General features: G+C 48.7%; 1 protein-coding gene across 3 annotated transcripts in view; it reads right to left on the reverse strand.

Moving 5' to 3' along the window:
• The window catches only part of KIF20A (kinesin family member 20A), a 113,866-nt gene that overhangs the window by 18,507 nt on the left and 75,114 nt on the right, over positions 1 to 20,245 (reverse strand). For all 3 annotated transcript variants that reach the window (XM_029583315.1, XM_029583314.1, XM_029583316.1), the window contains exons 13-16: positions 13,609 to 13,734; positions 5,581 to 5,720; positions 5,386 to 5,488; positions 4,997 to 5,216 (exon numbers count right to left, since the gene is read on the reverse strand). In XM_029583315.1, the coding sequence (XP_029439175.1) occupies positions 4,997 to 5,216; positions 5,386 to 5,488; positions 5,581 to 5,720; positions 13,609 to 13,734 (589 nt within the window). The remainder of the gene's footprint in view (positions 1 to 4,996; positions 5,217 to 5,385; positions 5,489 to 5,580; positions 5,721 to 13,608; positions 13,735 to 20,245) is intronic.

Consider the following 20,245-nt stretch of genomic DNA (forward strand, 5'->3'; position numbering starts at 1 on the left):
AGTCTGGCGAGAGTCTGATGTACAGCAGCCCGCTTCCGATGGCCGCACAGGGAGATCATGTACAGATCCGGCAGGTCCCAAGCAAATTCTAAAGCATAGCCTCTCTCGATTATCTCGAGGACCCACTGGTCAGACGTGATTTTGACCCATTCCTCCAAGAACAGGGACAGCCGACCACCTAAGTTTAGAACGAAAGAATGGGCCGGCCAAATCTCATTGAGAGGCGGGTTTGGACGCGGGGTGCAGTGGATTACCATCAAGGAAGGCACGGCGCCCTTGAAAGGACTGAGACCTGGAGGAATTTCGTCTAGACAAGGCGCTCTGGGATTACATCTCTGCTGACCCTCAAAGCGGGTGCGAGTAGGGAAGAAGGGTCTCGCTTGTTTTGGGCGATCCTCAGGTAGTTTGTGTACCTTGTTCTCACCCAAAGATTTAATAAGCTGTTCCAGGTCCTTGCCAAACAGCAACTTACCTTTGAAGGAGAGTGTGCCCAGCTGCACCTTGAAAGATGAGTCGGCCGCCCAATTACGGAGCCAGAGGAGCAGTCTGGCCGAGACCGCAGAAGCCATCGCTTTTGCCTGGACCCAGAACATGTTGTAAAGGGAATCTGCCCCATACTCTATAGTGCCTTCCAATCTTTCAGCCTGCTCTGCCTTGTCAGACGGGAGGTCCTGGGTGCTGAGCAATTGTTGAACCCACCTGAGGCTTGCCGCTGCATGAGACTGCTGCAGATCGACGTCCGGACACCCAAGGCCAAGACTTCAAAGATGCACTTGAGATGGAATTCTAGCTTGCGGTCTTGCATCCCTGAGGGCCGTAGGGATGGTGGTGTGCTTAGTAACTGCAGTCACAGAGGAATCAACCTTGGGCATTTTCAGCATGTCTAAGTACTCCTCCGGGAGAGGATAAAGCTTCTCCATAGCTCTCCCGACACGGAGCACCGAATCGGGAGCCTCCCACTCCCTAAGGAGCATTAGCCGATGCATCAGATGGAAGGGAAAGGTGCACGGAAGAGCCGAGTCCGGGACTGGGTCCACGCAAGCCAGCATTGCGGCCGAAAACTTGTCCACTGCAGGGCACTCTATCCCCAGTGCCTGAGAAATAAAAAGGGATAAGTGGCTCCAGTTCCTCCCTTCTGAATAGACGTAGAACCCTGGGGGCGTGTCGTCAAAATCCTGATCTAGGTCCTGGTCAGGGGCACCCCCGGGACCACCTGCACTCAGACAGGCCCCTGCACATCAGGAACTGCTGGAGTGGACGGTGCAGCAATCTGAGGAATTTTAGGAAGAGGAGGAGGAGGGGGGTCCGCCTCTTCTTGCAGGCTGGCTAAATAAGATTTGTGCATTAAAAGCACAAATTCTGAAGAAAAACGAGGCCTGGAATCTCCGGGGGGGTGTCTAAAAAAATTCAGGGTCCTGTGAGTCCTGCTGCCCCGAAAAAGCAGCATCCGAAAAACCCAAAATGGCCGCTGTTCCCACGGTTTGTCAGCCTGGGAATGGCGCAGCCATGCGCTTGTGCGGCCTTGTTCGGGCTCCTGAGATCGCAGCCGCGGGGGGACCGCCCCCGGCAAACATTTAGAGCAGAGCCCTTCTCTAGAGAGACGGAGCGAAGAATCCCCGCAGGCAAGGCAGAGAGGAGAGCGCGGCATGACCAGATGCAGAGGAGCAGTAGCAATTAAAATCAGCTGTGCTGCCAGGGCTGAGGGAGCAGAGGTAGGAGACTGAACTCAGCAGCCTTTTGTGAAAGTTGGGAGCGTGCAAAGTGTTTAGTTTCACTTTGACTTAGACGGTGCAGAGGAAAACACGTCCCTGCAGGCAGCTCCGGGGGATGCGAGAGAGAGCCTGAGACTGTACAGGGGGGAGTGACTGGCACCACCAATTTCACCCCACAGCTGAGGAACACCGGCCCTTGCCCACATAACGACTTCGAGTTGACATCATGAGGCAGAGGACTTGAAGGTAGTCCCATACCTTAGGACGAGCATTGGTCAACAGTTTTCGCAACTGGCCTCTGGAGCATTCCATTCCAGGTCAATCAGTTCCTTGATGGGCTCCAACATAGGAAAGTAGCACGAGGCCTTACGGAGGTCCACCAAAAAGGGGTTCTTCTTTCGTTCTGTTGTAGGATCCGTGCCTGGGAGACCCAGTGTCTTCAGAGTCTGGGACACGAAGGCTGGTAATTCGTCCTTGTGGAAGGATCGGAGCATGGTTCGGTATGGCTCCATCCCTGGGGGAATTTCTCCTTCTTCCAGGGACTCAGATTCATCTTCTGAGGTGTCTGGATCCCCATCAGGTATGCTTTTGTTTATGAGAGGCATGTCTCGAGAAACTCGGGAGGTGCCAGGAAGGTCTTTTGCTTTCGGCAGGGGTTGAGCCAGGTGTGCAGCTGGGGCTGGTTGTGCCTGGACAAAGGTTTGCAGCCCTTTAAAAAGTTCCACCCAGGAGAAGGTTCCTGGATCCATGTTGATCCCAGGAGGGGTTGTAGTGGAAGCCCCGGAGGTACTTTTCTGTGGGGGCGCCGAGTTGGAAATATTTAAGTCCGAGGTGCCCTCATCTGTGGTTCCAGATCCCTCTCCTGGCTGTAGGGGGGGGTCTTGCTTTGGTTCCCCGAGTCTGTTCACATTGTTGGCATAGGAGAGATTCCAATTCAGGCTACGCGACTCTTAAGTGTCAGGCTGGGCAAAGGAAGGGTCCCTTGGCCTTCTTGGATGGCGGTGCCATTGTTTGTGCCCATGTAGAGCTTCAAACTTGTCCATGCATGGAGGTTTGAACGTGGATGCGCTTAGTTGTGCAGAAGATATGCGCACGATGTGTGCACGGGCTACGGACTTTGTGCGTGCGGCAGTTATGCGCACAGCTAAGCGTGTGCCTTTACGGGTGCGCTCAAGTTAGGCGCCTCGGCCCTCCCTGCGCGTACCAGTCGAGGGGGGAAAATGGCGCAGACAACCCCGATGGCAAGATGGCAACCCCTCCCCCGGAGGGTCTCCACGTGTGTGTACCCTCGCAGCGAATCGGGGCCTAGCCAAATGAGGGCTGCTCAGCCCGATTTTAAACCTCAGAGGACGATCGGTATGGCCATTCAGGTCTTGCAAACCAGAGACTTAAAAGTAAAGGTTTCTACCTTACCTGGTCTCGGCACTTACCGATTGCATGCCGGGCGGTTTCCAGCTGCAGGGGGAGACGGGAATACCTTCACCGCCGCGCTCAAATCTACACCCGCTGCCTTTCAGCCACCCTGGGGGCTAAGTCCATGCCGGGAATTGGCTGCCGGATCAAAGTTGCAGATGACACAAAATTGTTCAGAGTAGTTAAATCACAAGCAGATTGTGATAAATTGCAGGAAGACCTTGTGAGACTGGAAAATTGGGCATCCAAATGGCAGATGAAATTTAATGTGGATAAGTGCAAGGTGATGCATTTAGGGAAAAATAACCCATGCTATAATTACACAATGTTGGGTTCCATATTAGGTGCTACCACCCAAGAAAGAGATCTAGGTGTCATAGTGGATAACACATTGAAATCGTCGGCTCAGTGTGCTGCGGCAGTCAAAAAGCAAAGAGAATGCTGGGAATTATTAGAAAGGGAATGGTGAATAAAACGGAAAATGTCATAATGCCTCTGTATCGCTCCATGGTGAGACCGCACCTTGAATACTGTGTACAATTCTGGTCGCCGCATCTCAAAAAAAGATATAGTTGCGATGGAGAAGGTACAGAGAAGGGCAACCAAAATGATAAAGGGGAATGGAACAACTCCCCTATGAGGAAAGACTAAAGAGGTTAGGACTTTTCAGCTTGGAGAAGAGATGACTGAGGGGGGATATGATAGAGGTGTTTAAAATCATGAGAGGTCTAGAACAGGTAGATGTGAATCGGTTATTTACACTTTCGGATAATAGAAGGACTAGGGGGCACTCCATGAAGTTAGCACGGGGCACATTTAAAACTAATCGGAGAAAGTTCTTTTTTACTCAACGCACAATTAAACTCTGGAATTTGTTGCCAGAGGATGTGGTTAGTGCAGTTAGTGTAGCTGTGTTTAAAAAAGGATTGGATAAGTTCTTGGAGGAGAAGTCCATTACCTGCTATTAATTAAGTTCACTTAGAGAATAGCCACTGCCATTAGCAATGGTTACATGGAATAGACTTAGTTTTTGGGTAATTGCCAGGTCCTTATGGCCTGGATTGGCTACTGTTGGAAACAGGATGCTGGGCTTGATGGACCCTTGGTCTGACCCAGTATGGCATTTTCTTATGGCTTACCTCTGAGGGATATCGAAAATCACCTCAGGAAAGTCTCGACTGTGGGAGGGACCGTTAGGATTCACCGCAGGAGAAGCTCAGCTCTCTTCTTAAAGGTAAATTTTCTCTTTGTTGTAAATGTTACACTATTCTCTTTTGGATAGTGTCCGCATCTGCTATGGAGATGGAGAAATACTGAAGAGCTGGGCTTACTGCATGGGCATATGTAGGGTGACGTCAGCTTTGAAATCTGACTCAGTCTCCCATCTGCCATCAGGAGAGCACAATGCCCATTGGTCCTGAGTCCATTTGGCTACACGCTAGGAAATTTTGTATTCTTATATTGCTTTAATGATAGTAATATAAACAATCTAAACTCAAAAAGTTAATTGTACTCACTGCTCTTAAAATTATCCCGTTGTTTCTCTGAAATGTTCAATGATGGAGCATTTATAAGCTTTCTCTCAAGATTGTATAACCTAAACACACAGTGACTTTAGGCAGTACTATCGAACCACAGCCTTCTCCTTCTCAAGGTAAGTGCTCTTAGCAGGCCTGGGATTTTTATTTTTAATGGTAACTGTTTGAGTCCAATACAATTAATGCTGTTTAATGTACTTCTTTTTAGCCCTGCTGCACTCCCCTTATGTTACAACAAGTGCAGTCTCTCTTAAGGATCACTCTTAGACCTGAATTTCACACAATTAATGTCTGCTCTGGCTATGGCTCCTCCAAGCTCAGATTCACACTCACCCTTGCTCTTTTTCTCCAACTCAGACTGACACTGATCCAGCTCTGCCTTTGTGCCCAGCAGCTGCTGTTTTATTAATTCCACTTCTTGCTGCAGGCTGCTGGCAGCCGCCACACGCTTAGACCGACGAAGAGGCTGCTCCAATTCCTGCTGTTTGATGGAAATATCCGAGACATCATGCTGCAGGGCTTCCTCGAGCTCTTTAATCCTCTCTTCTTTATCCTAGATGCACAAAACACACCTATACATCAGTGCCTCTTATACACTACAAATCAGCATCAGGGTCAGTACAATCCATAATGGTCCGTTGGATTAAATTCTCTCATTACAGTCTCCATGTCCTTTGTCCACCATACCCCAGATCTCTTTCAACACTTCTCTAGCGTCTCACCTTCAACTCATGCTTGTAGTATTTAGTTAAAGATTCCTTTAGATTCTCCAGACGATTTTCATACATTTCTTCTAGTAATTCCTTTTCTGTCTCAAGGTGCTCACTACAAAGAAATCGAGGAATTGTAATGCAAAAAGCAAACCTGCAGTGACAGAGAAATTGAAATCCTCCCCAAGCTCCCTGCTTGCACACTACCTGAAATCCTTCTCTCTCTTCTGCAGCTCTTCTATCATTTCAGCACATACTTCCTCCCGGATACGCAGCTCCATAGCAACCCGGTCCTTACGCTCCTTCAACAGACGCTCTTTCATAGCTTCAATGGCCTCCAACAAATCCTGGTGGCCAAGGTCAGAACACAAAACACCTTACTCTCCTTAAACCTAGGTTCATTTTCTTTTTTCAATGCTTACATAGAAACATAGAAATGATGGCAGAAGACAACCAAACGGCCCATCCAGTCTGCCCAGGAAGACTTCACACTTTTTTTTCCTTATACTTATCTGATACTCTTGGCCCTTATTAGTAACCTTTTTGGTTCTAGTTACCTTCCACTCCCGCCATTGATGTAGAGGGCAGTGCTGGAGCTACATCTAAGTGAAAGTATCAGGCTTAATTAATTCAGGGTAGTAACCGCCATAACAAGCAAGCTACTCCCACGCTTGTTTACCCAGCCTGTGTCATTCAGTCCTTGTTGGTTGTTGTCTAATATAAATCCACTTTTCTTCATCCCCCCTTGCTGTTTATGCAGTGAGCTGTGCTGGATATGTATTCCAAGTGAAGTAACAGGCTTAACTGATTTGGGGTAGTAACCGCCATAACAAGCAAGCTACTCCCACGCTTATTTGTTTACCCAGACTCCACTTGCAAACAGGCATATGAATACAGATTCTGTACCTCAGAAGGGAAAAATTGAGCAGTGTAATACAAATACAACACCAACTGGCAGAGTAAAAAAAAACCCACACCACTAAAATGATTAAGATCCTAGCCTCATTATAGCCAAATTTCAGTGTTCTTATAGGGTCCCAATTTAATTTTGTGACTGAGACAATATAGGAAAATAGGTTCTCACCTGATTTTTGTTCCTGGAATAAATACCACAGATCAGTCCTGAGAAGTGGGTTTTGCATCCCTAGCAGTAGAGGGAGGCAGAGGAAACCCCCCACAAAACTTTGAGACACTGTTACATAACTGAGTGCCCACCCGCAGTCCTCAGTATTGAAGCTGTACCCAAGCCAAGATGAATACCCGACAACACTAAAGAATTCCCCCTTCCAAGGTAAGCAGAAACCAAGTTGGACTCCTTGATTTGGAGCAGTTTTATCCAAACAAGGTGAAACATATCTGCACTATTTACAATCACATCCCTCCAGGTCTTTTGCAACCATGGGGACGAGTTTCTGGACTGATCTGGGGTATTCCAGGAACAAATATTAGCAGGTAAACTATTTTCCCTTTCCTGATCATACCCCAGATCGGTCCAGACAAGTGGGATGTACCCAAGCCCCTCTTCACTAGCCGAAAATCTGAAAGAGCAGCCCACAACACTTTCACTTCAGGACTTGCACATCCAATCTGTAATGCTTGGTAGAAAAGGGTGAAGCGAAGACCACGTCGCTGCCTGACAGATCTCCTGTGGAGAAACCAACCGACATTCCATCCAGGACGCTGCCTGCGCCTGCTAAACTGCTATGCAATGCTTTCCGAACCATGTGCCCCATACAGATATTCAGCCTTAACACATTTCTTTGCCCCGCTAAACAAGACAATCAGATGATCTGCTCGCCGAAACCAGTTACTAAGATAATGCAACAGAGTCAGATGAACATCCAATAAATGTTGCTCCCTCGCATGTGACATCTCTGTTGTCAAATGATGACATGCAGGAAGCTCCACCACCTGTTAACATGAAAGGAAGAAGTCATCTTCGGCAAAAAGGAGGGAACATAAGAAAATGTCATACTGGGTCAGACCAAGGGTCCATCAAGCCCAGCATCCTGTTTCCAACAGTGGCCAATCCAGGCCATAAGAACCTGGCAAGTACCCAAAAACTAAGTCTATTCCATGTAACCATTGCTAATGGCAGTGGCTATTCTCTAAGTGAACTTAATAGCAGGTAATGGACTTCTCCTCCAAGAACTTATCCAGTCCTTTTTTAAACACAGCTATACTAACTGCACTAACCACGTCCTCTGGCAACAAATGCCAGAGTTTAACTGTGCGTTGAGTAAAAAAAGAACTTTCTCAGATTAGTTTTAAATGTGCCACATGCTAACTTCATGGAGTGCCCCCTAGTCTACTATCCGAAAGAGTAAATAACCGATTCACATCTACCCGTTCTAGACCTCTCATGATTTTAAACACCTCTATCATATCCCCCCTCAGCCGTCTCTTCTCCAAGCTGAACAGCCCTAACCTCTTCAGCCTTTCCTCGTAGGGGAGCTGTTCCATTCCCCTTTATTATTTTGGTCGCCCTTCTCTGTACCTTCTCCATCGCAATTATATCTTTTTTTGAGATGCGGCGACCAGAATTGTACACAGTATTCAAGGTGCGGTCTCACCATGGAGCGATACACCATATGCACCATGGAGCGATACACCATACTCAACAAGACTCAGTCATCTGAAATACGCAGTTAAGGATCCCTGCACTACAGCTCCAAACACATTGCCACCAAGAATACTGTCTTCAAAGTGAGACAGAGGCATGCCTCAAAGGCTCAAAAGGAGGACCACACAGAACCCTTAGGACCAAATTAAGGTTCCAAGGCGGACATATCCAATGGAACAGAGGACGTAAATGTTTCGCCCCCTTTAGAAAATGAATTGTATCTGGATGCACCGCAAGCGTTCTTTCCTGAAGCCTCCCCCAAAGCTGCTACCTGTACCCGAAGAGAGTTGTAGGCCAGCCTTTTTGACAAACCTGCCTGCAGAAAGGCTAAGATCTGCAACACCTCCGTGCGCAGAGGATCGTGACCTCCTTCCCTACACCACGACTCAAACACCTTCCAAACCTGGACCTAAGCCAGGGAGGTAGAAGGCCTCCTGCCCTGCAGCAATAACAGCTTCAGAGTAACCTTTCTGGCACAATCACCACATCTCAAAAGCTAGACCGCAAGACCGTAGCAATCCGCTTAATTTGAGAAGATGGGCCCCTGGCGCAACAACCCTCGCAGATGACCTAGTCAAATAGGTCTGTCCACCACGAGATGCACCAGATCGACGAACCATGGGTGCCACGGCCACTCCAGTGCTATTAATACCACCCTTCCTGGATGCGCTCTATGCGTGTCAAGACTTGCCCCACTAGGGGCCATGAAGGAAACATACAGGAGAATGTCCGTTGGCCACAGGAGGACTAATGCATCAATCCCTTCCAAAGTGACCACTCTGCTGGCTGAAGAACTGATTTGCCTTGGCATTGACTCAAAGCCATCAGATCCAACTGGGGCGTACCCCACCTAGCTCGAATGAGATTCATGGCCTCTGCAGATAACTCAGATTCCCTTGGATCTAAACGCTGCCTGCCTAGAAAATCTGCCTGCACATTATCCACTCCGGCCACATGAGACACTGCTATCCCCGCCCGGTACCACTCTGTCCAAACAAACAGTTCCTGGGCCTCCTGAGCCACCCCAGGATTTTTTGAGATGCGGCCACCAGAATTGTACACAGTATTCCAGGTGCGGTCTCACCATGGAGTGATACAGAGGCATTATGACATTTTCTGTTTTATTAACCATTCCCTTCCTAATAATTCCTAACATTCTATTTGCTTTTTTGACTGCTGCAGCACACTGAGCCGACGATTTCAATGTGTTATCCACTATGATGCCTAGATCTTTTTCCTGGGAGGTAGCTCCTAATATGGAACCCAACATTGTGTAACTACAGCAAGGGTTATTTTTCCCTATATGCAACACCTTGCACTTGTCCACATTAAATTTCATCTGCCATTTGGATGCCCAATCTTCCAGTCTCACAAGGTCCTCCTGTAATGTATCACAATCTGCTTGTGATTTAACTACTCTGAATAATTTTGTATCATCAGCAAATTTGATAACCTCACTCGTCGTATTCCTTTCCAGATCATTTATAAATATATTGAACAGCACCGTTCCAAGTACAGATCCCTGAGGCACTCCACTGTTTACCCTTTTCTACTGAGAAAATTGTCCATTTAATCCTACTCTGTTTCCTGTCTTTTAACCAGTTTGTAATCCACGAAAGGACATCGCCTCCTATCCCATGACTTTTTAGTTTTCATAGAAGCCTCTTATGAGGGACTTTGTCAAACGCCTTCTGAAAATCCAAATACACTACATTTACCGGTTCACCTTTATCCACATGTTTATTAACCCCTTCAAAAAAATGAAGCAGATTTGTTAGGCAAGACTTCCCTTGGATAAATCCTTGTTGACTGTTTTCCATTAAACCACATCGTTCTATATGCTCTACGATTTTGATCTTGAGAATAGTTTCCACTATTTTTTCCAGCACTGAAGTCAGGCTCACTGGTCTATAGTTACCCGGATCACCCCTGGAGCCTTTTTTAATTATTGGGGTTACATTGGCCACCCTCCAGTCTTCAGGTACAATGGATGATTTTAATGATAGGTTACAAATTTTAACTAATAGATCAGAAATTTCATTTTTGAGTTCCTTCAGAACCCTAGGATGCATACCATCTGGTCCAGGTGATTTGCTACTCTTTAGTTTGTCAATGTGGCCTACTACATCTTCCAGGTTCACAGTGATTTCGTTCAGTTCATCTGAGTCATCACCCCTGAAAACCATCTCTGGAACTGGTATCTCCCCAACATCCTCATTAGTAAGGACACTCCAACTCTGCCCGAATAAGCCAATCATCCAAGTACCGATGAACCAGAATCCCTTCCCTCCTAAGCTCCACAGCAACTACCACCATTACGTTCGTGAAAGTCCACAGCGTTGTTGGCAATAAGAAGGGCAGAAGCCAGATACTCCCCTTTGTGAACAGCTGCAATGACCGCTCGCAAAGTTTCCATGCAAAATAGTGGCTTGTGCAGCACTGCATTGACCTTCAGATTCAGATTGGGCTAGAATGTACCCTCCTCCTTCGGGGCTACAAAATAGAGTTCTTTCCGAGACCCTGCTCCTGCAGGGGACCGGTACTATGGCGTTTAAACTTTGCAATCGCTGCACAGTTTCTCGCACTGCCTCCCGAGGGATGTGTAATGGGACACTATGTATGCCTCTCTGACTGGTCTGTGGTGATCTTGGTCCACTCCTTGTAAAACAGGGTTAATTTCCACCCCGGATGGCCTCGACTGAAGAGTGGACCAGCCTGGCCTCGTTGAGAGGCCTTACCTCCTTCGGCTCCTTGTCCACAACTATCTCCTTAAAAGGACTGCTGCCTTCCCACTGTTCTTTGGGAGGAAGAGGAAGAGCTCCTGCTGAAACAAAATCTCCTCGCATCCCGAAAATGAATACAAGGTGGAAAAGTCTTCTTGTCTGGCTTATCCTCCAGCAACTTGTTCCCCTTTGACTCTCCCAAGTTCATCAATTGCTCAAGATCTTCTCCAAATAGTAGTTTTCCTTTAAAGGGAAAACTGCACAGCTGTGACTTTGAGCACACATCAGCCGACCAATTATGCAGCCACAACAGTCCTTGCGCCGTGACTGCAGAGACCATATTCCTGGCGAATGTCCTGAGCAAATTGTAAGTGCATCTGCCACATAGGCCATCCCCGCTTCCAGACGGGCTGCCTGCTAGGCTAAAGATCCAGACTCCTCCTCCTGCACCCAGCGCAGACAGGCCCACTGCATGAGGCTGCTACAGACTGCAGCTTGTAGACTTAGAGCAGAGACCTCAGTCTTCAACTGAATCTCCAATTTCCTATCTTGGACATCCTTCTAGGCGGCTGAACCCACCACTGGAATGGTAGTCTTCTTGATCATTGCTGAAACCAAAGCATCCACCTTCGGTATCAGAAGTTTCAGCAACTCCTCAGGCAAAGGGTACAATTTTGTCATTGCCCTGCTTCAGGAGAGTCCCACTCCCGAGTCACCAGCTTCTTTACCTTCTTAGGAAGAAGAAACGTTTTTGGAGGTCCACGAAGGCCATCCAGGACTGGGTCTACTCAGTTTCCTCCTGCGCGACCTTAATTCCCAGCTCATCCAGGACCTGAGGAATCAGCAGATCCAACTCTTCCTTTCGGAAGAAGCAGACCACTAGGGCATCCTCTTCAGATACTGGCAATGCCTCAGACTCCGCCTGCCTCGTGCCCTTCTGAATCAGAAGTCCCCTTATCATCCAGTGGATCAACTATCGGGTCAACCGCTAGATCAGCTCCAAAAACTACCTGAGGGTCCCCTTCCTCATCAGTGTGCGAAGCACACTCCACGTCCTCACGCAAACTACTTCCTAGGCCCCGGAGACGGAGGATCCCCCCAACAGCTTCTCTTCATGCCTCTTAGCCATTACAGAGACTTCTGTGGCATCTGTCATTTACCTCCTACTTACTCCTTTCTTGGAGAAGAAAGCCTTGTGGAGAAGGACAAAGTTTATAGAAAAGGGCTCAGAGTCATAAATATTCCCACTCACCGTCTCTTCAACCAGTTCTCCTATACTGTTCCGCTCACCAGGAACTCCCTGCACCATCAGCGACAGCGGAGGAGAATCCCCGGTTTCCTTAGATGCTGCATGCTTGAGCACGCGGTGACAAAATGGCCGCAGTTTTCTAGAATTCCCCGATGTCTGTGGCACAACCCCCGAAGAACGGGTGACCTGCCAGGAAGAAGCCTCCGTAGAGGTTCCCTCAACCCTGGCAACACAAGCAAGACACAGCATGCCAGAGAGACACAAGCCGTTCACCCTGCAGGCCCGACAAAACTTCCCGTGCAGCACTGACAGACTTGGCTCACAAATGCTTGCTTTCCCGTCCCAGGAAGAGACAGCATATGCTCTCCTGGCTCAGCCTCCTGTGTCTCGTGGTTTGGACATGAGCGGTAAGCTCCTGCACACAGCGTGCCACTTTCCTGATTCCCAGCTGCAAACTACACTTTTTTTTCTTAAATTAAAGCTGCAGCTCCCCAGGAAAGAAGAAAAAGGTACTTCCCCGTGTCTGCTGGTAGACACTGCTGAGGGGACTAGAACCCATGGATGTTTCAGGTTGAGACTCCTAGAGATAACCAACCCCCAGCTTGCCCAATTCTACCAAAAGAATGGCCCATGAAGGCACCTAACACCTCGGGGAGCTAATTCTCCTTCTCTCTCTCTTTTTTTTTTTTTTTTTTTTTTTAAACTCCAGATCCTCAGGGCGTTTTTGACCCTCTGCCATCTGCTGGAGTCAGAGAAATACAGTTTCAGTACTGAGGACGGCAGGTGGCACTCAGTTATGTAGCAGTGTCAACAGTTTTTTCTCTGCCTCATCTGCTGGTAGGGAGGCAAAAGGAAAATTGGTTCTTTCCTGCTAATTTTCGTTCCTGTAGTACCACAGATCAGTCCAGACTTAGGGGGTTTTGCCTCCCTTCCAGCAGCTGGAGACAAAAAGTTTTACTGACACTGCTACTTAACCAGTTCCTCAGTATTATTCTGTACCCAAGCCAGAATGAGAAAAAAAAGTCTATCCAACACCCTCAACACATCCATCTTATTTAAACAATCCTGTACTACCTACTATAAAAACAGAATCCGTGGGTGGGTTCTGGACTGGTGCCTCAGGAGAAAATTGTTTTTACCCCAAGCCTACAGCCACTTAAGTGGCCTCATGAAGGGGAAGGATCTGGACTACCAGATTTACACCCCACATGTGCAAGGAGTGAGCGTACTAGAGGGTCACCAACCCCCAGCTTGTCCACCTCTACCAGACAGGGAAAGACCCACCAAGATCCAAAAACCCCCTGGGTAGAAGGCTCAAAATCTAAAAATAATTGCCCAGAATGTAGAACTGCAGGCTTTGCACCTCTACCATCTGGTGGAGACAGAGAAATACTGAGGGACTGCAGGCTTTGCACTTCTAACATCTGGTGGAGACAGAGAAATACTGAGGGACTGCAGGTGGCACATGTGGTTAAGTAGCAGTGTTAGTGAAACTCTGTCTCCATCTGCTGGCAGGAAGGCAAAACCCAGGAGCCTGGACTGATCTGGGTACATACAGGGAAACCCATTTGTCTGGGGTGTGATCAGGAATCATGTAAGGTTGTTAAAGGATAATGCTCTGTGGCAATTCCAGCACCAACCTCTCTACTGAATACAGTGACATCAGCTTCTGAATCAGCCTCCATTTCATCTTCTGCCAGGCTGCACTCCATAACGAGGGACTGGATGGAAGGAATATGCAGCTTCAGAGGAGGAGATTGGACAAGCTGAAACCAAACAAGTAGACAAAGATTTCTTACTTCCCGCAAGAAAGCCCCCTCTCAACATTTTTGTTCTTTTTGCTTAAAATTAATGGATCTTTGGCTGAAGGAATAGTTCCTTCAATTTTTAGAACATTTATTGATCTCATTCTTATAAAAACATGTATTAGATGTTACAGAGTGTTCTGGTTATAGATCAGTGGCCAAAATTCCAGTCTTATCTAAAATATTAGACAAGGCAGTTACTGGGTCCAAATCAAGTAGGCTTCTGTACTGGGCACCATAAGGAGACCCAGCTTGTCTCAGTTTATGACAACATACTGCATTGGACTGATGGGGTCAGCAGGTTTTTGATTTTACTAGACCTCTCATCTGCTTTTGATTTAGTTGATCATACTTAGGAAGATGCAGAGTTTTGGGTTAGGGAATTTAATATTACAAAAGTACTGAAGGGTACATTGTTAGCTCCTATTGCAAGGATTTGTGGGGACCCTCAGGGGTCTCCGCTATCACTTATGGATAAATTACTACTTACCTGATAATTTCCTTTCCTCTAAGGAAAGCAGTCCAATCCACACCAGTGAGTTATGCACCTCTACCAGAAGATGGAGACTGAGTAAAGCTGACTCACTGACGTCACGGACATATAGCCCTGCCCCAACATCAGCCCACCAGTATCTCTAGAGAAGCCAAACTGTGGACAAACTGATTATGCTTGAACATGACTTAATCAACCCCTCATGCTTCCAACTGGGAAACACTGAGCACAGCAAAAAGGTTATGTTGATTATTTCCAGACCTTCAAACGAATAAAGCTAATGTTGCTTACCTGTAGCAGGTGTTCTCACAGGACAGCAGGATGTTAGTCCTCACATATGGGTGACATCACAGGATGGAGCCCAATCACGGAACACTTGTCAAAGTTTCCAGAACTTTGACTGGCTAATACTGGGCATGCCCAGCATGGCACTAACCCTGCAGGGGTCTCCCTTCAGTCTTATTTAAAAGCTACAGGTAGTGCCAAAAAATAAAATAAAATGTTACGAACCCAACACAGCGTGACGTGAATCTTTTCCAGTTGTAAGAGTAAGCTTTTCTCGTGGAAGGCTTCCGTGAAACAATCAAGACACAGGAAACGGGTTCAGAAAGGTTAAGTGGCTGAAGAATTAACCTTTCAACATCCATGCCGTCAGGGACAAGGCGTGAAGGTTGGGATGGCTGAGGCAGTAGTTGTTTTGTGATCAGAAGCGGGTCCTTTCCCAAGGGAATGCGCCTGCGAATGGAGAGATCCTGCAGTATTGGAAACCACACTTGGCGTGGCCAGCGAGTTGCTATCAGGATCATGGTTCCCTTGTCCTGACATAACTTCACGAGAGTCTTCGAGAGAAGAGGAAGTGGAGAGAATGCATAGAGGAGACCAGTTGCCCACGAGAGGGAGAATGAGTCTCTGGGCTGACAGTGTTTGCTGCGAATGAGAGAGCAGAAGTTCTCTACTTTGCGGTTTTGAGGAGACGCAAAGAGGTCTATCTGAGGATATCCCCATTGTTGGAAGATGGAGTTCGCTACCGAGGGGTTGAGAGACCACTCGTGCGGTTGAAAGATGCGACTCAGCTTGTCTGCCAACACATTGTCCACTCCCGGCAAGTAGGTACCACATGGCCACCTGGTTGTCGGTCTGGATCAGGCTAACTTGATTTGAGAGGTAATCCTGAAATGCCCTGAGAGCATATCTGATTGCTTGAGGCTCCAGGAAATTTATTTGGTGTTTGGGTTCCTCTGGAGATCAAAAGCCTTGTGTCTGCAGATCGGCCACATGGGCTCCCCATCCGAGGTTGAAAGCATCAGTGGTGAGAATTAATTGAGGGTTTGGAGCCTGAAAGGGCAAGCCGTGGAGGAGATTGATCTGATTTTTCCACCAGGCTAGAGACTGATGGAGTGAGTTGGTTATGTGGAAAATGGTCGACAGGGGCTGAATGCTTTGAGTCCACTGAGACCTTAGAGTCCACTGCATGACTCTCATGGCCAAACCAGGCCATTGATGTGACCTGAACGGAGGATGCCATGTGTCCCAGGAGGATGAGAAAGTGGCTTGCAGTCACGGAGTGCTGAGACTGCAGCTGGTGTGCAAGAGACACGAGAGCGAGAGCTCGCTGTCGAGGCAGAAAAGCCTTTGCCTGCAAGGTCAAGTCTGCCCCAGTGAACGACAAGGTTTGAGATGGGACTAAGTAGGATTTGTCGTAGTTGACTAGAAAGCCTAATGAAATTAGAGTGTGTAAGGTTAGATTGAGGGACGACAGAGCAGCTTGCTGAGTGGGAGCCCTGATTAACCAGTCGCTAGATAGGGGTAGATGTGAACACCTTGGGTCCTGAGGAAAGCTGCAACTACTAAGAGGCATTTTGTGAAGACTCATGGCGCAAATGCTAGGCCGAATGGAAGCACTCTGCATTGATAGTGCTTGGGGCCTATTAGAAACCTCAGGTATTTGCGATAAGATGGAGTTATCGCAACATAAGTGTATGCGTTCCTGGAGGTCCAGAGAGCAGAGCCAGTCTCCTTTTGTAGAAAAGGAAGAAGCGAGCCTAAGGTTACCATCTTTAATTTCTCTCGCTGGAGGTACTTGTTGAGGGCCCGTAAGTCCAGAATAGGATGAATGCCTCCCGATGTTTTGGGGATTAGAAAGTACCGGGCACAGAACCTTAGGCCGTACTGACAGTAGGGTACGGGTTCTATTGCCTTGGACTGGAGAAGAAGGGAGACCTCTTGATCCAGAAGGATGGAGTGATCTGATGTTCTCCACATCGGTAGAGGTGGGGCACAGAGAGAAAGTTCAGATGGTAACCCTGAGCAATTATCAACAGGTACCCATTGGTCTGAGGTGATTGAGTTCCATATGTTGTGGAAGTGGCACAATCGCCCTCCCACTGGTATGTGAGGCAGTGGAATCTGGCTGCTGCTTTCAAGGTGGAAGACAAAAACCTGAAGCAGGCCCTGGTTGAGGAGCTGCTTGTGGTTTTTGTTTACGTGTTTGATGAGACTGTGCTTTTTGAAAAGGTCTCGTGGCACGGGATCTGGTTGGTGGCGGGTAGGACTTCTTCGGGCGGAAGAATGACTTTTTAGAGTCCTTTCTGAAGGGCTATTTAGAAGAATAGTCAGAAGGCATCAGAGAGAGCTGTCTTAGGGTCTCATGATGGTCCTTACGTTCCTCCACCATCCGTTGAATCTGTTCTCCAAACAGATTATCTCCTACACAAGGCAGGTCGGATAACCTGCCTTGTACCTCAGGGCGAAGGTCAGAAGACTTGAGCCAGGCCCACCTTCTCGCTGAATTAGCAGCTGCAGATACCCTAGTAGCAGTATCAAAGATTATCATAAGATGATCTGATCTCATGCTTGCCTGCCTCAAAACTTTTGTTTACTAAGGTTTGGAGCTGTTCTTGAAATTGCTGAGGCAGGGAGTCCGTCAAGTCCTGTATCTGCTAAAAAATGACCCTGTTATATTGGGTCATCATATAGAGCTGATAAGCGGCAATTCGGGAGATGAGCATTGATCCTTTGAAGACTCGGCGACCAATGGCATCTAGAAACTTCTGTTCCTTGCCAGGGGGAAAAGAAGTGTGAGGCTTTGATCTCTTTGCTCTCTTCTGTGCAGATTCCACCATTACAGATTGGTGATCCAATTGTGGTTTCTGAAAGGCCGGAGCTGACTGCACCAAATAGGTAGTGTCCGCTTTCCTGTGGACTGGAGCAATGGAGCCAGAGGCATAGCCGGAGGGACCACTGTTAAAGGGGGAGTCGCGGCTCCCGATGCCCCATCGGGGGAGGGTTGTCTCGGTGACCCGGTCACCGAAAAGGTTGGTGCCTTTTCTGGACGGGGTTTCTTTGACGGCGGCTCGGACAATGGCAAGGTCAATGATTTCGCTCCCTCGATGGTCCAAGACTTTCTATGCTGGTGGCGGTCTGTCTCTACGATCCCCTTGGTCCTGAGGGGGAGTAGAGGGTGTCGAAGGCCGAGATGTCATAGATGCCGGATGGTCACCGGTCGGTGGACGATGCTGGCGCGAAGTTGACTGTGCCAGTTCAGACGTCGTCTATGCAATGGACGGAGTCTGGGTTTGAGCAAGGAAGAGAAGTTCCATCTTCTCTATTCTGGCCTTGTGACCTTTTGGTGTCATTAAGGCACATTTGGTGCAGGTTAAGACATTGTGCTTTCGTCCAAGACACATTACACAGACTTTATGGGGGTCTGTGATGGACATGGTGCGATTACAGTCCGGGCACCAAAGGAACCCCGACGCCATGGCAAAAATTGAGCCGTGGTACGGTCGACGGCCAGTAGGCCGCAAGGGCCAAACTAGACGATAATAGATGGAAAAATGGGTAAAAACTTACCGGAGTACCGCAGCTTGAAAAAGTTAGAGGAGGGACCCCTGGGGCAAATTAACTTTTAGTAATTCCGTGAGGAAAATTCCTGTCAGGAATCTCTGCAGAGCTCCTTAACCGCGAGGCTACTGCTGCGCAGAAAAAAGAAGACTGAAGGGGGACCTCTGCTGGCTGCAGGGTTGTTGCCATGCTGGGCATGCCCAGTAGGGGCCAGTCAAAGTTCTGCAAACTTTGACAGAAGTTTTCCGTGATTGGGCTCCATCTTATGATGTCACCCATATGTTAGGACTACCATCCTGCTTGTCCTGTGAGAAAAGATAATACTTTGCATCATCCACAGATAAAAGGACAAACTAAAAGCAAATAGGCAGCCCAGGGTGGGTTGTGGATTGGCCTGCCTTCCAAACAGGAAAGGAAATCAGGTAAGCAGTAATTTCTACTTCCTCTGCACTCAGACAAGCCAATCCACACCAGTGGGATGTACCAAAGCTACTCCCGAAAAAGGGGTAGAAGGCTGCCTGTGATCCCAGTAACACCGCAAACATGAAAGCCTGAGCTTTAACATCCAAATGGTAATGTCTGGAGAAGTTATGTATGGATGACCACGTTGCCACCTGGCAAATCTCGACAGAAGACAACAATCAAACCTCCACTCATGAGACCTCCTGAGATCTAATGGAATGTGCCCTGACCTGTCTAGGTAATGGTACAATCTGTATCTGTTACAATGTGGACCCTTGGCCCGGAACGAAAAGACACCCACCTGGTGAACCGGGATGTCCTTCGTCTCCGGAAGGTGGATACCAGGATAAACAACCCCTCAGTACCTTCAGCAAGGTCAAGGCAATCAGGTACAGGCCAGGGAGCCCAAACCGGGGTCCAACGAGGCAGGGGTCAGTGAAGATCAATTCCACTCCGGGTCTAGGCAGGCAGCAGGCAAAGCCAGGTAAAGTTCAATCCGGGTCGAGGCAGGCAGCAGGGCAAACGAAGTAAGGTCCAATCCGGGTCGAGGCAGGCAGCAGGCAAACAAGTAAAGTCCAATCCGGGTCGAGGCAGGCAGCAGGCAAACAAAGTAAAGTCCAATCCGGGTCGAGGCAGGCAGCAGGCAAACAAGTAAAGTCCAATCCGGGTCGAGGCAGGCAGCAGGGTAAGGCAGAGTCAGGCACGGTCCGGGTCTAGGCAGGCGGCAAGGCAAGGCAGAGTCAGGCACGGTCCGGATCTTGGCAGGCAGCAAGGCAAGGCAGAGTCAGGCACGGTCCGGATCTTGGCAGGCAGCAAGGCAAGGCAAAGTCAGGCACGGTCCGGATCTTGGCAGGCAGCAAGGCAAGGCAAAGTCAGGCACGGTCCGGGTCTAGGCAGGCGGCAAGGCAGAGTCAGGCACGGTCCGGGTCTAGGCAGGCGGCAAGGCAAGGTCAGGAACAGCAAAGACACACCAACAGCACAGCAAAGCACAGGACCTGTTTGAAAGGCGTCTGATGCTTGCACTGCCCAGCGTTTAAATCTCCCTCCCAGCTGACGTCAGTTTCCGGGGCCGGCCTCATCCTCGGGAACCAGCCCCTTTAAGGGGTGGGGTCAGCCGCGTCGCACACGATGCCGTCCTGTGACGGCAAGACGTTTTCCTGCTGCGAGTCGTGCTCTGAGGGCCCTGGGGAATGGCGTGCCGTCTTGCCGGCGAAGAAGAGGTAGGGAGGCCCGATCGTATGAGATCGCGATCGGGTCTCACAACAGTACCCCCCCTCTTACGCCCCCTCCTGGACGGGGCCGGTTTCTCCGGATGCTGCAGACGGAACTGGCGAAGTAGAGACTTATCCAAGATGTTGACCATCGGCTCCCACGAGTTTTCCTCCGGACCGAATCCATCCCAAGCAATCAGATACTCCCACCGCCGATGAAGGCGACGGATGTCCAGAACCTCCCGAACTTGATAAATGGAGTCATCCTCCGAGGCCACAGGGGGAGAATGACACGGTGTAGCGTGAAAGGAGGATGAGACCAGGGGCTTGAGGAGCGACACGTGGAAGGAATTGTGGATCCGGAGAGTAGAAGGGAGGCGGAGCCGATAGGTGACAGGCCCCAGACGGCTGTGGACGAAGAAGGGTCCTATGTAACGAGGGGCAAGCCGCATGGAGGGCACCC

The sequence above is a fragment of the Rhinatrema bivittatum genome, chromosome 18 (assembly GCF_901001135.1).
Source record: "Rhinatrema bivittatum chromosome 18, aRhiBiv1.1, whole genome shotgun sequence".
In the NCBI taxonomy this organism is placed as follows: domain Eukaryota; kingdom Metazoa; phylum Chordata; class Amphibia; order Gymnophiona; family Rhinatrematidae; genus Rhinatrema; species Rhinatrema bivittatum.